The sequence below is a fragment of the Coregonus clupeaformis genome, chromosome 6 (genome assembly GCF_020615455.1).
Source record: "Coregonus clupeaformis isolate EN_2021a chromosome 6, ASM2061545v1, whole genome shotgun sequence".
In the NCBI taxonomy this organism is placed as follows: Eukaryota; Metazoa; Chordata; class Actinopteri; order Salmoniformes; family Salmonidae; genus Coregonus; species Coregonus clupeaformis.
Genome location: NC_059197.1, coordinates 45887559 through 45907818, shown reverse-complemented (window position 1 = coordinate 45907818; position 20260 = coordinate 45887559). Strand labels below are relative to the sequence as shown.

General features: G+C 41.5%; 2 protein-coding genes and 1 long non-coding RNA gene across 4 annotated transcripts; 1 reads left to right on the top strand and 2 right to left on the bottom strand.

Moving 5' to 3' along the window:
• Positions 1-4840: 4840 nt before the first annotated feature.
• Positions 4841-11221, bottom strand: LOC121567455 (tapasin-related protein). Of its 2 annotated transcripts, XM_041877502.1 has the most exons (9): positions 10892-11221; positions 10533-10718; positions 10345-10417; positions 10139-10233; positions 7783-8112; positions 7166-7501; positions 6326-6424; positions 6159-6175; positions 4841-5439 (listed from the first exon to the last, which is right to left on the bottom strand). In XM_041877502.1, exons 1-9 carry the CDS (start codon positions 10935-10937, stop codon positions 5425-5427), a joined length of 1197 nt encoding a protein of 398 aa, XP_041733436.1. In that variant the 5' UTR covers positions 10938-11221; the 3' UTR covers positions 4841-5424. The 2 variants fall into 2 exon arrangements, with proteins under 2 accessions (XP_041733436.1, XP_041733435.1); XM_041877501.1 differs by having other exon boundaries at positions 10139-10417.
• A 109-nt stretch (positions 11222-11330) lies between these two features.
• On the top strand, positions 11331-14717 carry LOC121567453. The gene is made up of 2 exons (XR_006001107.2): positions 11331-11389; positions 14052-14717. It is a non-coding gene; the product is annotated as an uncharacterized LOC121567453 (long non-coding RNA).
• A 13-nt stretch (positions 14718-14730) lies between these two features.
• Positions 14731-18036, bottom strand: LOC121567450 (TLC domain-containing protein 3A). The gene is made up of 5 exons (XM_041877499.2): positions 17728-18036; positions 16999-17082; positions 15951-16167; positions 15671-15769; positions 14731-15539 (listed from the first exon to the last, which is right to left on the bottom strand). Exons 1-5 carry the CDS (start codon positions 17844-17846, stop codon positions 15240-15242), a joined length of 819 nt encoding a protein of 272 aa, XP_041733433.1. The 5' UTR covers positions 17847-18036; the 3' UTR covers positions 14731-15239.
• Between the last annotated feature and the right edge of the window lie 2224 nt (positions 18037-20260).

The window sequence follows — 20260 nt, the reverse complement described above, 5'->3', positions numbered from 1 at the left end:
ACATGACAAGTAACAAAACACTGATACACTGATAGACAGTCACACAAATTTTAAATACAATGATATACCAACAATGTAACGAAAAAATAATACAAACAATAAAATAATGTGTGTGTTAGAGTGTGTGTGTGTGTTTGCATGTGTCCCGCCTCACAGTCCCCACCATTCCATGTTGTTTTTAATCCATTTTTAAAGGTAATTTTGCTGTTTGCTTGAATAATTGGAGATGGAAGGGAGTTCCATGCGATCATGGCTCTGTGTAAAACTGTGTGTTGCCGTGAATTTGTTTTGGATTTGGGGACTGTGAAGAGACCCCTGGTGGCATGTCTTGTGGGGTATGTATGGGTGTCTGAGCTAAATGTTACTTGATTATACAGACAATCTGGAATTTTCGTCACAGTAATATTTCTGATAAAAACTAGGAGAGAAGCAGTTAATCTCTCGTCCACCCTCAACCAGGAAAGACTGACATGAATAGTGTTGATGTTAGTTCTGTATGTGCATTTAAGGGCAAGGTGTGCTGCTCTGTTTTGAGCCAGCTGCAGCTTTGCTAGGTCTTTCTTTGCTGTACTTGACCATATTACCAGACAGTAATCAAGATGGGACAAGACCAGAGCCTGAACAACTAGTACAGTTGATTTGTGTGTAAAAAACACAGAACATCTTTTTATAACAGACATTCCCCTCCCCATCTTCACAACAACTTTGTCAATATGACTTGCCCATGATAATTGACCATCCAATGTTATACCTTGGAGTTTAGCTTCCTCAACTTGCTCAATGGTCACACCCTTTGTGTACAACTCCAGTTGAGGTTTAGGTCTTAGAGAATGTTTTGAACCAAATACAATGCTTTTAGTTTTAGATGTATTTAAGACCAGTTTATTATTAATCACCCATTATGATACTGACTGTAAATCCTTATTTAGAATTTCAGTGAGCTCACTGGCTTTGGGTGCTGAAATGTAGAGTGTGGAATCGTCCACATACATAGTCATTCTAGCTTTGTGTAAGACCAGTGGCAAATCATTTGTAAAAATAGAGAAGAGTAGTGGCCCAAGGCAACTGCCTTGAGGGACACCGCACTGTACATATCTGATGTTAGAGAAGCTTCCATTGAAGAACACTCTCTGGGTTCTATTGGATAAATAACTCTCCAACCATGTGATGGCAGGTGATGTAAAGCCATAGCAAGTTAGTTTTTTCAATAACAATTTATGATCAATAACATAAAAGGCTGCACTGAAATATAACAATACAGCTCCAACTATCATCTTATTATCCATTTATTTTAACCAATCATCAGACATCCGAGTTAGTGCAGTACAAGTTGAGTGCCCTTCTCTATATGCATGCTGAAAGTCGTGTTCTCTGAAAGATTTGGTCAAACAATCCTCTCCATCAGTTTTCTAAAAACAGGCAGCAAACTGATTGGGCGGCTGTTAGAGCCAGTGAGCCAGCAAAGGGTGCTTTACTATTTATAGGCAGTGGAATTACTTTAGCTTCCTTCCACGCCTGTGGACACACACACTCCTTTAGGCTTTGGTTAAAGATATATCAAATAGGGGTGGCAATACAGTCCCTACCATTCTCAATAGTTTCCCATTTAGGTTGTCTATACCTGGTGGCTTATCATTATTGATGGATAACCATAGTTTTTCCACCTCCTTCTATTTCATTATTAGATCTTTTATACAAAGATATGATGGTTCACTGTTCAATGTTGTCATTTCACTTCTGAGTTTTTCCACTTTATTAGTGAAATAGTAATTGAAATGATTGGCAATATCGAAAGATTTTGTTATACCCATCAACTTCAATGAACAATGGAGATTAATTGGGTTTTCTGCCCATGATATCATTTAAGGTACTTCAAAGTATTTTTGTGTTTTATGTCATTTATCTTTGTGTGGTAATATAAATGTATTCTTATTTTTGTTAAGTTTAGACACAACATTTCTCAATTTACAGTATGTCAACCAATCAGCTGAGCAGCCGGACTTGTTTCCACCTCTTTTGCATCATTTCTATGAACCATAAACATTTTCAATTCACCATCAATCCAGGGAGCTCAAACAGTTCTCACAGTTTCTTAACAGGTGCACGCTTGTCAACAATTGGCATGAACACTTTTTACAAATACACTAGCTCACCTACATTTTCTTACAATCCCTTTGATGAAGAAGTATATCTCCGAAACTCATCCGGAAACATTTACTGAAGGGAAGTTACCATCCAAATCCGTCTCTTTCCTTTCCCAGTTTATATTTGATGGAGCCCTTCTGAGGGACTAAATATGTAACCCACAACAATAGTTGACTATAATGGATAATGGATAATGGACCTAGACCACAACCAATCCTGACCCCAGTAAGACCCCAGATTGTGCATCATCATCGTTTACAGGAAGCAGATGCTCAGTTAGAACTACCCGTGGGTCTACTCTGTGAATGCTTGAGCCCCCAGATCCCATTACAACCCTTTCCACTGGTGGAGCTCTGAGCTGGGCTGTGTGACGCAGCGGAGGCCTGGCCCTTAGCTGACTCCTGACCCACCAGGCATGCAGTTTTACACTGACTCTGCAATGATAGCCTCTCCAGAGCCACACTTCTCTCCACGTGCCAACACTAGAGACCAGAGGTATGGCTTGGCATTGGCACGCACTCCACTGACCAGCTCTGCAGTGCCTGCCTGTCTGTTGACTGTAGACCCAGAGCCAGCCACTGAGGAGCTACTCTTGGGCGAAATGAAGTGCTGGGGTGGGGAGCTCTGCTTCTCAAGACCCACCGTTTGTGCCGTGGCGCGACACACTGAAAAATCAAGTCATTTTCTGGATGGGATATGGGACATCTCTTCAATGCCTAGGTGAATGGTAGAATATGGAGTATGGAGGTTCACTTGAGTATATATATAACATTGAAAGTGGAAAAGCAGGCAAGTGAATGAGGGGTTGAATAAGTGTGAGAGAGGATGATGGTGAGGGTGAGCGGGGACTTTGGTGGATGGGATAAAGGGGGGGATGTACCAAGTGCCATTTGGGAACAGCTGCCATTCCAGAGTGAAGTGTTTATGGTAAAGTTAACTATGTAGAAACTGAGAGATGGGGCTTTGGCACAGTATTTCTCCATATGTAGGCTACTAAAGACTTTATAACCAAGATTACTCCAAAGCCTCTGAGGCTTCCAGCTAGGAAACAGATTGGCTTTCAGCAGAAGACAGACAATAGTGTGTCAAACGCATCAGACTACAGCTTTTCATACTCTATCAGAAAAGGGGAAAAGTGTAAGTGTGAGGGGACAGCCTTTATTTTTACTAATGCTCTCAGCTGTAAGGACATTACATTTTGGAGAATTTGGGTCTTTTGAGCATGATGCTATAATGTTTAAATGTCAGCCAACAGTGCTGACCATAACCCTGTATAGGCCACCAAAGCACTGCCCCACTTTCTTTACGGATTTCTCTGAACTATTGTCCTTGAGAACTAAGATCAAATCATTGTGTTGGGTGATTTTAATATTCATGTTGACAAAGAGATTGACTCCAAGGCCATTGAATTTATGAATCTTTTTAGCTTTATCCAACATGTTACTGTGCCCACCCATAACTGCGGCCATACTCTGGACCTGGTTATTACGAAGGGGCTTTCTATTGACATTCTCTATTGTTGATGTTGATTTATCTGATCACCACTGTGTATTTTTTACTACCTTGTTGACCATAGCACAGGGTAATACTGAAAGGATTATTAAGAAACGCTATCTTACCTCTGAAGTTGCTACAGATATAATTGAGTGTAGGAACAATACTCCATCACCTATTCTGCCTCTTGTATGATTTAGTTGATAACTGTAATAGCAAATTAAGGACAACCATTGATGCTATAGCTCCAGTAAGGTTGAAAAAGGCCACATCCAAACAGAGAGCCTCTTGGCAGCATTATCAGAAAGCACAGCACTTTCACTTTACATTTCTGTGTCACCAAAGGATTTTAGCTCCACGGATAAATTATTAGACTATTAGTGATTTAAATACTTGGATGGCTCACAACTTCAGCTAACCTCCAGCTTAATCAAGACAAGACCGAGGTACTTATTGTTGGAGCCAAAGCACAGAGAGAGAATCTGGCCGCACATTTTAATTCACGGGCAATAAAGATAAAACACCAAGTAAAAAACCTAGGTGTAATTTTAGATTCTGAACTCAATTTCGAATCACATATTAGGAATGTGACCAAAATAGCTTTTTACCACCTGAGGAACGTAGCCTGAGAGAGAAACAGCCGCACCTTGGCAAAGACATAGAGACCATCCTTTTATTACAAGCAGGCTTGACTACTGTAATGCTCTCCTGTCTGGTCTACCCAAGAAAGCCATTGGTCAACTGCAAAACCTACAGAATTCTGCAGCACTGGTACTGACCAAGACCAGAGGGAGAGCACATATTACAGCGGTTTAAGGTCTCTGCACTGGCTGCCTGTGAGTTTTAGAATTAATGTTAAGATTTTTCTATTGGTTTTTAAATCATTCCACGATTGTGCACCCCAAACAATACATGTCAGACATGCTTTTAAGTTATGTACCCAATAGGTCCCTCAGAGCCTAGGACCAAAACACATAGAGAGGCAGCCTTTAGTTATTATGCCCCCAGCCTCTGGAATAGCCTGCCAGAGAACCTGAGGGGGGCCAAAACTGTGGACATATTTAAAAGAGATCTTAAAACACAACTTTTTTGCTTTGCTTTTCCTTAGGGTGCTTTTTAGTTATTCCGTTTTTCTTTTGGTTTTTATCCTCTTGCGCTTGTTGTGTAGTAAATATTTCTGTTTTTATTTTCATTGTTTTTATTTGTTTTTTCCTGTGAAGCACATTGTGTTGCATTCCATGTCTTAAATGTGCTGTATAAATAAAGCTTGATTGAATTTGACATCACACTCTCTCTGACCCTCTAACTTAGTAGAAATCTCTAGAGCGAAAACAGTAAACACAACAGCAATTATTAAATACAAATGAAAAAAAAAGTATATTCACACATATCATCCGTGCCCTTGGTTTGCAATTTTAAACAACTTCAAACAAATCAATTTCCTAATGCATCTTTTTCATATCAAACATTATCATGCATTTTTATCAAATTAATCATTATTCCATGTCAAGTATTTTTATAGCAAAATTAAGCTACCTTACACAATCTTAGAGTGGTATTATCATAGAGCAGTACTATGACCTTGTGGGATAGTCTCTCTTTCCCTAATGAATTACAAATACATGATCAACCTTTCTATATTTGTATTTACTGTACTTTTATAATGGGAGAATCAGGGGAAACAATTTACTTGAGGGACACACAATATACCCACATCCCCGAAAATAAACCACCTGATAGAGAAGTCCTGAGATGAAGAGAAGATGGCCACTCTGGTATGTTCTCTCAGTAGGGCTTTCTCTGAACAGGAGACACAGTACACACACACACAACGATCAGGGAAGTCTCTCTCTCACACACACACTCACTCAATCATGCACACCCACACGTATACAGTCATGTAGGGTTGTCACGATACCAGTATCGCGATACTACGATACCGGATTTTCCATGGCAAAAAGGAAAACACAAAGCAGACTAAACTCTTTAGTCCTTAAAAAACAAAACTACTGTATGTAAAATATTGTGTGCTATAGCTTGGAAAATAAACATGTGATTCTGGGTGACAACATAAGGCTGCTTGTTTCCAACATTAGGACTGTTTTCCACAGGAAATTGAGTCCGCTTCATGTTTTATTTCCTTGCCATGATACCTCTTGAGTATCACGATGCTGGTATCGTGACAACCCTACATTCATGCTACACACACATCACAACTGCTGCTACCAGACTCTTAATATACTGCTCAGTTTATACACTGCCCCCATCCCCCCTTCTCCAGTACATGTGTAAATATTGGACTATATATTTTGCCTTCCTGTATTATACTTATGCTAAAATGTTATTCTATTCTACTGCCTTTTACTTTATACTTATCTTTTATTATTTATTATTGTTGTTGCATTGTCGAGAAGGAATCTGCAAGTAAGCATTTCGTTGGTTGATGTATACCATGCGTATCCCGTATATACAACTAATAAAACGTGAAACACACACGTTATGTATGAAGATGTACCCACCTTGTTTGCTTTTCTTGCTGTGAAAGAAAAACATTCAAAGTTCAAAGGTTGTCCTAACAAGCAAACAACAATGAGAAATATCCCAATTGGGTGAGCTCATTAACAAACGTAACCTGGCAATGACTAAAGGTAAAGGACAGAGTCTCTGGTGAACTAGAAAGGCTCACCTGAGCTCAGGCGGGGTAGCATCACACACAAAGTGGCCACCATGACCAGGATGAATCCAAAGATCAACCACCACAGCACAAAGTTCCAACTGCCAAACTCTGATAAAACACAACAACAAAATGTATCAGTCAATGCAGTTTTTGTAGTATACTCTCCTTTCATAGCATCCTACAGTACATACTGGGGCTGCCATCAAGTGGCCATACATACTGGGGCTGCCATCAAGTGGCCATGAATTGGTACTGCATACAGTTTAGTATGTGTTTGGATCAATATGCTCTGTAGACTATATACAATGAGTATACAAAACATTAAGAGCTCTTTCCATGACAGACTGACCAGGTGAATCCAGGTGAAAGCTATGATAACTTATTGATGTCACTTGTTAAATCCACTTCAAATCAGTGTAGATGAAGTGGAAGAGACATGTTAATAGTCCCCTGTAGCTCAGTTGGTAGAGCATGGCGCTTGCAACGCCAGGGTTGTGGGTTCGTTTCCCCATGTATGCACTCACTAACTGTAAGTCGCTCTGGATAAGAGCGTCTGCTAAATGACTAAAATGTAAAGAAGTATTTTTAAGCCATGAGACATGGATTGTGTATGTGTGCCATTCAGAGGGTGAATTGGCAAGACAAAATATTTAAGTGGCTTGGTATACTCAGTGTTTATAAAATGTATAAAATATGCTTCTGTAACTCTGCAGAAATGTGTATGAACGCATACTGTATCATTGTACGTAATCAAATTGGTTTTCATTCAAGGGTATTAAGGTACTCAGCCGTGCCTGAGAAAACTACCTTTACTTTAAAACTTCATGGTAAGTTCCTAAACCACCTAACCTGTGACGATGAGGGTGAAGCTCTTGCGGATGGGCATGCGCAGGGAGCTGTGAGACACCCTGCAGAAGTACTTGGAGCCTGAGTCATGCAGGGAAGCGTGGATCAGGAAGAAGGCTGACAGAGAGTAGGTCCCGTCCCGGTGGTGACGGTGGCTGGAGTACAGGACAGTGTCCAGCTTCTCTGGTAGGAGGCCTCCACCTCCACCACTGGGCTCCCTGAACCACTCTATCTCCACATCCAGGGGGTAGTAGCCCCCCGCCTCACACACCACCTTCTGCTCCCCCCTGTCCACCAGGGAGATGGTAGACTCTACGTTCAAGGACACACGAGGAGGCTCTGAGGGACGATGTCAGAAATGACTGGCATTACAATGAGGATGTTGGTGGTATATACTAGGTGATCAAAATGGCAGTCCATGACACCTTTAATTGGTTATTATGGTTATATTATTATGGTTATCATGTCATAGAGATGTACATATTCATAAATGTGTATATGTGTATCAGGTAATAATAATAGTCATTTGTTTATCCTTTCAATTTTCAACAATAGAGCAAAGCTTCAAAAATTAAATGTATCTGCCTCAAGTTCCGTGACCCCTAACCCCTCCACCTTACCCAAGATGTGCAGAGCGATGTCATGTCTACCAAACAGCGGAGCCACTGAGACAAAGCAGACATACGTCCCCTCGCTGCTCTGCTTGGTGAGGGGGAGCATCAGGGATGCGTCGCCCCTACCGATGCCCTTAAGTGCCACCCCGCCCCCCTGCGTCTGGCCCGAGCGGCTGGAGTGGCTGAAGAGCGTGGTGTGTTCGCTGTGTCGCTGAAAACGCCATTCCACTGTCAGGTCGGCTGCCTTGTGGTCCACGTCAAACTGACAGTGGAGGCTCTGTTGCTTCAGTAGGCCCACCCGCACAGTGGGAGAGCGGGTGAGGACTACCATCACAGCTATACAGACAAAGGTCACAGCCAAGGCAGGGCAGGAAGGGGGGCATACGGTGAAGAGGAGGGAATTTAGAAAAAGGGAGGTTATAGCTAGGGTCTTATTCTGATGTGTGTGACATACACATACTGTACAGTATATGTGACTCAGACTTTCAGGAGAGAGAAGTATTTGACAATTTACATGAAAATTGAACTCACACATACAGTGAGGGAAAAAAGTATTTGATCCCCTGCTGATTTTGTACGTTTGCCCACTGACAAAGAAATGATCAGTCTATCATTTTAATGGTAGGTTTATTTGAACAGTGAGAGACAGAATAACAACAAACAAATCCAGAAAAACGCATGTCAAAAATGTTATAAATTGATTTGCATTTTAATGAGGGAAATAAGTATTTGACCCCTCTGCAAAACATGACTTAGTACTTGGTGGCAAAACCCTTGTTGACAATCACAGAGGTCAGACGTTTCTTGTAGTTGGCCACCAGGTTTGCACACATCTCAGGAGGGATTTTGTCCCACTCCTCTTTGCAGATCTTCTCCAAGTCATTAAGGTTTTGAGGCTGACGTTTGGCAACTCGAACCTTCAGCTCCCTCCACAGATTTTCAATGGGATTAAGGTTTTGAGACTGGCTAGGCCACTCCAGGACCTTAATGTGCTTCTTCTTGAGCCACTCCTTTGTTGCCTTGGCCGTGTGTTTTGGGTCATTGTCATGCTGGAATACCCATCCACGACCCATTTTCAATGCCCTGGCTGAGGGAAGGAGGTTCTCACCCAAGATTTGACGGCCCCGTCCATCGTCCCTTTGATCCGGTGAAGTTTTCCTGTCCCCTTAGCAGAAAAACACCCCCAAAGCATAATGTTTCCACCTCCATGTTTGACGGTGGGGATGGTGTTCTTGGGGTCATAGGCAGCATTCCACCTCCTCCAAACACGGCGAGTTGAGTTGATGCCAAAGTGCTCCATTTTGGTCTCATCTAACCACAACACTTTCACCCAGTTCTCCTTTGAATCATTCAGATGTTCATTGGCAAACTTCAGACGGCTTTCTTGAGCAGGGGGACCTTCGGGCGCTGCAGGATATCAGTCCTTCACGGCGTAGTGTGTTACCAATTGTTTTGTTGGTGACTATGGTCCCAGCTGCCTTGAGATCATTGACAAGATCCTCACGTGTAGTTCTGGGCTGATTCCTCACCGTTCTCATGATCATTGCAACTCCACGAGGTGAGATCTTGCATGGAGCCCCAGGCCGAGGGAGATTGACAGTTCTTTTGTGTTTCTTCCATTTGCGAATAATCGCACAAACTGTTGTCACCTTCTCACCAAGCTGCTTGGCGATGGTCTTGTAGCCCATTCCAGCCTTGTGTAGGTCTACAATCTTGTCCCTGATATCCTTGGAGAGCTCTTTGGTCTTGGCCATGGTGGAGAGTTTGGAATCTGATTGATTGATTGCTTCTGTGGACAGGTGTCTTTTATACAGGTAACAAGCTGAAATTAGGAGAACTCCCTTTAAGAGTGTGCTCCTAATCTCAGCTCGTTACCTGTATAAATGACACCTGGGAGCCAGAAATCTTTCTGATTGATAGGGGGTCAAATACTTATTTCCCTCATTAAAATGCAAATCAATTTATAACATTTTTGACATGCGTTTTTCTGGATTTTGTTGTTGTTATTCTGTCTCTCACTGTTCAAATAAACCTACCATTAAAATGATAGACTGATCATTTCTTTGTCAGTGGGCAAACGTACAAAATCAGCAGGGGATCAAATACTTTTTTCCCTCACTGTAGATCATAACAAGGTAACTACCTAAAGTAAATAAACAAGGGTATAAAAGGAAACACTGACATTGTCACAGACTAGAGCTGTGCTTCCCAAGGGGTGTACATGTTTGCCCTAGCACTAACACAGTTGATTCAACTAATCAATTCATCATCAAGCATACTCTCGCAGACACTCGGCCCTCCGTGGAATGAGTTTGACGTGATCTACTGCATAAAAATAGACAGAATGAAAAGTCTCCATTACTTGATGTGGTTAGCGTCTCTCTGTCTGCGATGGCGGCCCAGTTGCGGTAGTCTGCCTGGCCAGGTGTGGGCGTGGCAGGGGTGTGTCTGAGGAAGCTGGTGATGACAAAAAGGCCGTCGGTGTGCCGTAAGGTGCAAGTGAACCAGATGTCGTGCTCCTGGGCTCCTAAACCTGGCCAACGCATCTGGATGCCCTCTGTGCTGTACCTGCGGATCTCACACTGCACCTGGTGCTCCACTACTGCCCCTTCAATGTACTTCCTCATGTCCACCTTAGAGCCTGAACACACACACGGTTTGAAGAGCACCTCTCAGTGTTGAAACACCAAACATTAACCATCACTGTAGAACACATAACCAAATCTGACATTTGTTTTGCTGTTTCTCTTATTCACCTGTTACAAGGAAGGTGATGGTATTTGGGTTCAAAGCACTGTCCCCTGGATGGCCAAACTGCAGCCCAGCGTCTCTGTGTTGGTACTGGGTTTCAGCATGTCCCTCATCATTGAACTTTACACGTTCATCCACCAGCTGACAGGGCAGCCAAGGCACCTGTTCGAAAGACAGGATTCCTGGCACCTCTGTCAAATCGATGAATAAGTAGAATAATTCAATTTAACTTCACCTTTAAAAATCAATCATAATTATAGGCTAACAAATAATCCATTCATAAGAACTCTGAATGAGCACAGCATGCGTGAAACCATCAGCTGAAAGAGATATACTCGCAAAAATAGGTCATAAAGTAGCCTACCTGCACAGATAAATAAACAGAGAACAATATTGACGTTTAAACTCATGTTACAAAACTGTCTTCTGGAGCTATCTTTCCCTGTGCCATTCGGACTCCAAGAACTTTCACTTTCATTTACGCAACTTGAAGCAAGTGAAAAAATATAGAACCTGCTCGTGCAGCTGTCTGTAAGACATGTTAACGTTCAATTTTTACAATGGCTTGTAATAGTAAATTAATATCAGATAATATGTGAATTAGGAAGAAAGTGTTAAAAACTACGAGACAAAACAATATTAAAACCAAAACATGCTACTGCAACTAAACAACCCCCCCCTATACATCCATACCATGAGTGTCGCTGTAAAGTCATGAAAATACATTTTGCCGCTCTTCAATAAAAAAATCCATCCCACGTGACGTTGATGCGGACAACGAGTTGTTTTGAATTATCGGGGGGGGGGGGGGGGAAAGTCTACACGTTTCTTTGATTGGTTTCTTGTAATATCGCCTTTGCAAGTAAGTATCTAGTTAAAGTATTAACTTACTTGTCTTTTTATTAAAATTAGTAGGATAATTAATTGAACAAAAATGTATACGTGCAATTGCGTCCAGAGTGGATGAAAGAAAGGACATTTGAAGGCTAAACTGCGCCTCACCCAAACACAATGATGAATCAAGATAGCTATGAGATTTGAGCTGAATGCATTTGCTTTGTTTATAGCTATAACATGTTAGCTGTATGTATTTGCAGAACTAGCTGTGAATACACATTATTTACTGTCAGTAGTACCTGTAGTGAAATGTGTTGCTATGTGTTGGGGTAAAACCATTTGAATTGAATCACTTTTTGACAACACTACTTTTGATTTGAACTTAACCTTTAATACATATTTGCCCATTGTATAAGTGCTCAGAAAGTGACTTTTTGGACCTGAATGGCAAAATATTAGAACCTTATTCTAAAATGGAATTATTATTATTATTTTTAATTTGTTTAATCCCCCTCAATCTACACACACTACCCCATAATGACAAAGCAAAAACAGGCTTCTAAAATTGTTTGCAAATGTATTACAAATAAAAAACTTATATCACATTTACATAAGTATTTAGACCCTTTACTCAGTACTTTGTTGAAGCACCTTTGGCAGTGTTTACAGCCTCGAGACTTCTTGGGTATGACGCTACAAGCTTGGCACACCTGTATTTTGGGAGTTTCTCCCATTCTTCTCTGCAGATCCTCTCAATCTCTTTCAGGTTGGATGGGGAGCGTCGCTGCACAGCTATTTTCAGGTCTCTCCAGAGATGTTCGATCGGGTTCAAGTCCGGGCTCGGGCTGGGCCACTCAAGGACATTCAGAGACTTGTCCCGAAGCCACTCCTGCGTTGTCTTGGCTGTATGCTTAGGGTCCCTGTCCTGTTGGAAGGTGAACCTTTGCCCCAGTCTGAGGTCCTGAGCACTCTGGATCAGGGTTTCATCAAGGATCTCTCTGTACTTTGCTCCGTTCATCTTTCCCTCGATCCTAGTTTCCCAGTCCCTGCCGCTGAAAAACATCCCCACAGCATGATGCTGCCACCACCATGCTTCACTGTAGGGATAGTACCAGGTTTCCTCCAGACGTGACGCTTGGCATTCAGGCCAAAGAGTTCAATCTTGGTTTCATCAGACCAGAGAATCTTGTTTCTCATGGTCAGAGTCCTTTAGGTGCCTTTTGGCAAACTCCAAGCGGCCTGTCGTGCCTTTTACTGAGGAGTGGTTTCCGTCTGGCCACTACCATAAAGGCCTGATTGGTGGAGTGCTGCAGAGATGGTTGTCCTTCTGGAAGTTTCTGACCATCAGGTTCTTGGTCACCTCCCTGACCAAGGCCCTTCTCCCTTGATTGCTCAGTTTGGCCAGGCAGCCAATCTAGGAAGAGTCTTGGTGGTTCCTAACTTCTTCCATTTAAGAATGATGGAGGTCACTGTGTTCTTGGGGACATTCAATGTTTGGTACCCTTCCCCAGATCTGTGCCTCGACACAATCCTGTCTCGGAGCTCTACGGACAATTTCTTCGACCTCATGGCTTGGTTTTTGCTCTTACATGCACTGTCAACTGTGGGACCTTATATAGACAGGTGTGCCTTTCCAAATCATTTCCAAGGATGATCAATGGAAACAGGAATCACCTGAGCTCAATTTCGAGTCTCATAGCATAGGGTTTGAATACTTATGTAAATAAGGTATCTATTTTTTACTTTTAATACATTTGCAAAAATTTCTAAAAACCTGTTTTCCTGTCATCATGGGGTTGTGTGTAGATTGATGGAAAAAACAATTTTATCAGTTTTAGAATCAGGCTGTAACGTAAGAAAATGTGGAAAAAGTCAAGGGGTCTGAATACTTTCCGAATGTCTTCATCACAATTTGTTTTTAAATAAACGGTTGACATTGATATCACTTAAAAGTTTACAAAACAGGGTTGTCAAACTATTTTATAATTACTTTTTAAAAATGTATAATAATAACTGTCATATTCACATGTTGTACCTTACATCATCTGAGGTAGTCTTGTGACTGCCGTAGGTTGAGACAACATGCTCTTGAATACAGGGTGGTTGTCATGTTTTGGCTGATAATGTACCAATACGTTGAAATGTCAACTTTCAAATGGTACCACAAAGGTGGTTGGAGGTCCACACATAAGAGAATGTTGACTTGAATGGGAATATCAGTTGTTTTAAATTATACTGTTAATCATCCATAGGAAACCTATTGAAATCATAGAAATATAGATAATATAATAGAGGTGACCATTTAAAAGGTGCCACACATAATGTTTATTAAGAATATTTCAGAAATATCCATAATATATCTGCAGTAATAGTGGAATGATGGTGTGTTTCACAGTATTACTTACCCTCCACTGTTGTGATTGGCTATGATATTCGTGTATTGATTTCTTCTGCCGGAGCAGTATCTGATGTTGCCATGTCAACATGGGAAAGCTGTTTTGACTTTGGCTGTGTTATCTAGTGGAAATCGGGTCAAGTGGCCAATGTAGAAATCGCTCTGTCATTTCCTGGTTGCTTAAATTCTGCACTGTTCGCTCAATTTCAGAAAACGAGCACTGGATAGTTTAGGGAATCATTGTACTAAATTGCTGTGAAATGTTTTTAATAGTTTTTACATCTGTTTGAAGCTGGTTGACCAAATCTAAAGTAAAAGGCTCAAGCGCAAGTCTGCTAGTGGCCGTGACACAGACCCTACCCTGGGGCACGCTGCTGAGAGCCATGCAAGAGCTGCTCCGCTCAGGCTGGCTCCACGTGCCTTACTTTCTGGAGTATGTGGACTTTCTCCCCCTGCTGGACCTGTGGGCATTCTCCTGCGAGCTGCGTCTGTCCATGCTGCATGACCTCCAGCTGCTCTGTGACTCCAGCTGCAAAGACTGGCTGCCTGGACAGGGCTGGGCCCACGTGGGGCGGCTGTACGTCAGCGCCATGAGGTCATAGACTCCCTGAGCCAGCTCTTCTGCCATGTGCAGCATGTTTAGGTGATGATGCCCGGCGGGCAGTGCGAGTCCCTGTTCCTGTGTGCCCTGGAGATCCTGACCCACTACGTGGCAGTGCTGGCCGCCCACCCCAGCAGCAGCTCCCACCTGGAGACCGAGAACACTCGCCACTTCTTCACCACAATCACAGACAACCTGGAGAGCGCCGAGATGAAGGCTGTGTTGCATCAGAAAATTGCTCAGCTGTCATCTTCAGGTTGATGTACTTTAAGACAGCACTTGAATGAAGGTTTATTGTTCCCAGCCTCAAATAAGTGTTCTGACCTTGTGTTAAAATAAAATACATTTTGAATGAAACTGACAAATTGCATGTCTTTCAATGGTTTATTAAATCAAAACTTACATATTGAAACAAACTTTGATCATCCACACTAGAACACAAGAAAGGGTTACAACTTGACCAAAAAGCTTGGTCTTTCAGTGCTTCACCTCTATTTAATTTGTCTATGTCAAATCTGTATTTTCTAGTGCAACATATTTAAATATTTTAGTTAACTCTGAAAAATAATTTGGGGATAAAGTTATCCTGATTAGCCAGTGTCAAACTCTTTCAGGTAGAAAGAATAATTCAAAATCACGAAATATTTCCTGCACAAGCTACATAGTAATAGAACAGACATTATAACACAGTATGTCTGACCCCTGAGAATTTTTATAAATACCAGTCGTTTTGTATTCATAGGCAGTTGCAGGTCCTAAATTCCACACAAACCGTTCCTTCAGAGGCAAGGATTGAAATAACTCATGACATGGAAGACAAGCATCAAAGCAAGCATAATTGACATTACATGTTGCTAACCACAGAATTAGATGGCATCTCTAATCTGTTTTTGAGCCATCTTTGTGAGCAGGTTGACCCTTTGACCTAGTCTGACGCAGGTAGAGGCGATAGGCCTTGCGACACAGCAGCACAAACCAGTAGATCTGAGGTGCCAGTATGGTTAGGTTGGCTAAGTTGCAGTGGAGCTGTAGATGGAAAGGCACTTTGTGGAAGGGGATGGTGTACTGCTGACCATACACCCAATACATGTAGGGGAAGAGCAGGATACGGCAGGTGAAGAAACTCAGCAGAACCATCACACCATTGACTCTGTGAAGCCATGAGTCCTCTAGTCCCAACTAGAGAGGAAAACATTGGGAATGTTTACTGATTGTACAGCGAGTTATAGTACAATTCATACTATGCTCAACAGACTTCCTAAAGCACAACTAAAAAACAAAGGGGTTTATTAATCTGGATGTGGCCTTACCTGGATCAGAACCTTTCCTAATGAGACAAAGGGAGTGCTGAATTCTGCCATAAAGAAACAGCCAATGAAGAAGTCTCCACCTAGACCTGTCCTGAGGAACTGAGAAAAAAAACTCAGCACTATGAATATTAAACACTAACTCATTGAGCACAGCCCAGCTTGAGGAGGACACGGCAGATTCTCAATAACAGAAACTGGACTATAGTCACAAATTTCAACAGCCGATGTAACACGTCAGACCTAACGTTACTGTCCAGTAGTGTTTGTGTTCCTTCCTCACCAGAGTGATGGGCATGAAGACCGTGAGGAGGACCATGTGATGGACCACCAGCAGGGGATGCCGGAGGAGGAACAGCTTGATGGTAAGGAGGGAGTGCTTCCTGTACGCCTCGTGCCCTTTGACCTTTTCACTGTGGTAGTTACTCAGATACATAGCGTAGATATCAAAGGCCATGTAAGGAGCGCCAAACCACACAAATTCATTGGTCAGTCTGTGCCTAAAGAAGGTGACATACCGGTACATTAGAATCATGACTAAAGTAAGCAATTACACTGGATGTGTGCGAGTTAAAACTGACAATTTAACCAGTGAAACAAATAGAAATTTGGCCTCATCCTTATATATATATATATTTTTTTTTAACACTGCATCCTCTTCCTCAACCCAATTCAACTTGAGCTAAATAATATCAATATGGCCCTGTGTTTTGGTCAATCATGTCACATGACCTGGATTTTTACATTTATTTAAAAAGGTCCCGAACAGTTATTCTGATTCCCATGTAAAATAATATTTTGAGTGACTAAAATAAATCACCCATAATATTTGTTTTGGATAGAAATGCTAAAAATTTCATTAGTCATTTTTCCTCTCATGGCTAACTATCAGGAAGTTTGAAAAGACCGGCTGGGCAGGAAACTTATATTCATGAGCTCGCCCTAGCTAGCCAGTAACTAGCTAACCCCAGACACAGATGAAAGGGGAAACATAAGTATCTTTGCCATAGATAAATAGGATAAACTTTTAATTATATTTGCTGAGACCCTACAGTCAAATTGACTGTTCATGACCTTAAAAGCTTGTACTAAGTTTAACCTCTAGAGAAAACTCTGGTGATAGGCTCTTGTACATGTCAGTCCTGTATCTATCAGTGTACTACTGCCTCTGCCCCAAAAGCTCGTTTTTATGGCACTGGTGGTAGTGCACTCAGCCAGCAAACAAAGTATCACTGGTTAAATTCCCACTCAGAGGAGAGGGGAGTAAATTACTCAATCACTGCACGTGATGATTGCTGGTTAATGACAATCATTTAAATAGGAATTCTTACCTGTCAGACATCACATCACTGGAGGCAGTCGCAATTATGAAGCCAACAATGGTAGCCAGAGTGGCATGGACAGAGGACAGCAACCTTGTGATGAGATGGAATATATGAGATGAGGATATGAAAGTGCACACAATTGGTTTTTCATTGGTTCTAAAATGAATTTAAAATATCAAACAAATTGTTATGTATTTATTGGTGTGCCAGTTAAAGGGTTAAGTAGATAATAAGGTACGTTATAGTATATCTCTAGATCCGCTTTATTTCGTGCATTTTAATTCCATTACTAATATTGCACGAGGTAACGAAGAGGTATTTGGCCCATGCACACTTGGTAAAAAATAATATTATTTTCAGGCATTTTTCCGGTTGCATATAACTTTATTTAGCCCTTTTTTTCGAAGTCCATCGGCCGTGAAGGCTCTAATGACGATAGTTATTCACTGAAACTGCATTCTTTGGTAAGTACCGAACGTATTTTGACATGATTAAGCTTGAAAGGCTGGTGAATTGCATGTTGAATGGCTCCTGGGTTTAAAGGAGAATCGGCATATTAAATGTCTCCTGTAAATCCAGGTTGTGGTTCAGTTCTGATAGATTGATCTCCGGAGTTGTTTTGATAAAACTAGAAATCTGCTCACTGAAATACCTTTTCTCAGTTACTAGTTAAGTAATTCAAGGACAAGAACTAGCTAGGTTATGCATAGGAAATATTAATGCAATAAAGCCTACCTTTCGCTGACCGCAAACACATCTGCATCATTCCAACTTTTGAAAGCTGATTTAAGCAGTTTCCTGGATATGAAGAACAGTCCTGGGAAAAATACAGTACCACAACCGAACATAAACATGATACACTCGCATTAACCAGCTGTACCGTCGAAATACGAGAAAGCAGGAAGAGAACCGTACTTGCGGGTATTCACACTGCATATGCAGATTAATTGTAGCTGAGCTCAACTACTATTAAAATAATGTTGCATTTGACTGGAAGTGTGCGGAGACTTTCCTGTTTTTTCAATGAGGAAACCTTCAAAATAAAAGCCCACATTTCAAAACATTGCAATGTCGATTTCAAAAACGTATTACAATTAATCAATGACCATTTGTATTGTGCAAATGCAACAAGGACTATATGAAAACATTGAGAAATATTTATGAAAACAATAAAATATGGTATTTAAAATAACTAATTTGTAAAAAATTATGTTGAGACTGGTTTACAATAATGTTTTTTGTTGTTGTTGTGCAGAAATAAAAGCGGGGTTGGAAGTACTTATAAGTAGGGTCTCTTTATGGGGAATGTGGTCTAAATATTTCGTACTCCACCTATTCCATTGCCCCCAATGCAATACACCAGGGGTGTTAAACTCATTCCATGGAGGGCCTATTGTCTGCTGGTTATTAGTCTTTCCATTCAATTAAGAGCTAAACAATCAGGTGAGGGGAGTTCCTTACTAATCAGTGACCTTAATTCATCAATCAAGTACAAGGGAGGAGCGAAAACCCGCAGACACTGGGCCCTCCTTGGAATGAGTTTGACATGTGCAATACACAGTATATGGAAAACATTTGATTAAAGATTTTTTTTAAACAATTATTTGTGCCGAGGTTAAAGTTGGATTGGAAGTACTCAGTAAGGTCTGTAGAATCTATATCTGGATGTCATTTTCACAGGAGACTAAGGAATACGGAGTGTTAAAACAACAGTTTGTATACCTGTACATAAAGGACCATCTTACACAAGACACCTTAAGGAATTCATAGCTGCCTCCCAAATGGCACTGTTCCCTGCACTACGTTAGACCAGAGCCTTACGGCCAGACTATTATGAGGTTAACAGTATTTATTTTACCTTTATTTAACTAGGCAAGTCAGTTAAGAACAAATTCTTATTTACAATGACAGCCAAACCCGGACGACGCTGGGCCAATTGTGCGCCGCCCTATGGGACTCCCAATCACGTCCGGTTGTGATACAGCCTGGAATCGAACCAGGGGATCTGTAGTGACGCCTCAAGTACTAAGATGCAGTGCATGTCAAAGCCCAATATTTGCGCTTTGACAATTAATTTGCACTACGAAAATTCCACCATTATAGTAACCTTTTACACAAGAAACCCTACACTAGAAGAGGTCCGAGGTTAGGCCACTAGAGCCTGTCATTAAAGACTAGAGAAGACGGACCAGATAGTAGACTGGTCAGGCTATCAAGGGGCAGCCTTTAGACTCCATCCATTCCATTGTCTTGTTCTTCCAGAAATACAGAAACTCCTCTCCTATCATCCTATCTTCTCTATCTCCCCTCCAGACCTTCAGGCTTTAGCTAGTGCTTCATCACCTCTCCTGTAGAATAATAGAATGGAGACGTTGTAGAATTAGAATGACAGACATTCCCGTTCCATTGCAACGTTCAATGCTGGCTGGACCAGACTGACAGTCTTACAGGGTGTTGTTGTGAGTGTGTGATGTTAGGAATGTCAAATTCATAGATTTTTACCAGAAGCCTGGATAAAACCTGTTATTATTCAAACAGCTACTACAAACTCCAGCTAACTTTAGCCACCACTAGCTAAACAGCAACGGGAGGGGTACAGTAGGGGCATCAAAAAAAAGGCCAAATAACGTTTTAGAGTAAGGTCAAACCAAATAATTATTCTCCTCCCCATGGGCCCTAGTCAAAAGTAGTTCACATGAAATGACACCAGATATAGATTCTACAGACCCTACTTCCAACCACACTTTTACCTCAGCACAAATACGTGTTTTCTCTATAACCCAATATGTATTTCATATATAGCGATTTGCATTGGGGGCAATGGAATAGGCGGAGTACGAAGTGCTGCTGGATATTTATAACACAGTTCCCCTCAAACTAAACATTTGGTCCGAATTTAAACAGCTAAAACGGATAATAATTTCGACTGCATGATTATTAATTTTTTAATGTCGACCACATCATTGAACGAATGAACAGAGACGATGCCGGCGTTGAGAGGAGGGGCTGCAACAGGATGTGTGCTAGCTGTTTTGAAAGTAAAAGCCTATAGGCCCTTTTCACGTGACGTCAGACAACTTCCGTTCTGCCGCGATGCAGGTTATGTTTACATCCGGTGTCGCTTAGGAACGCTTAGCTAGTAGCACATCATTATGGAGTTCACCCAGTCCCTTTCACATCTGCCACCAATACGACTTAACGACGTAGAACGACTTGCTGACAAGTGGTCCCTTACTTCAAGATCGAAGCTTGATAAAGGCTACAAGTT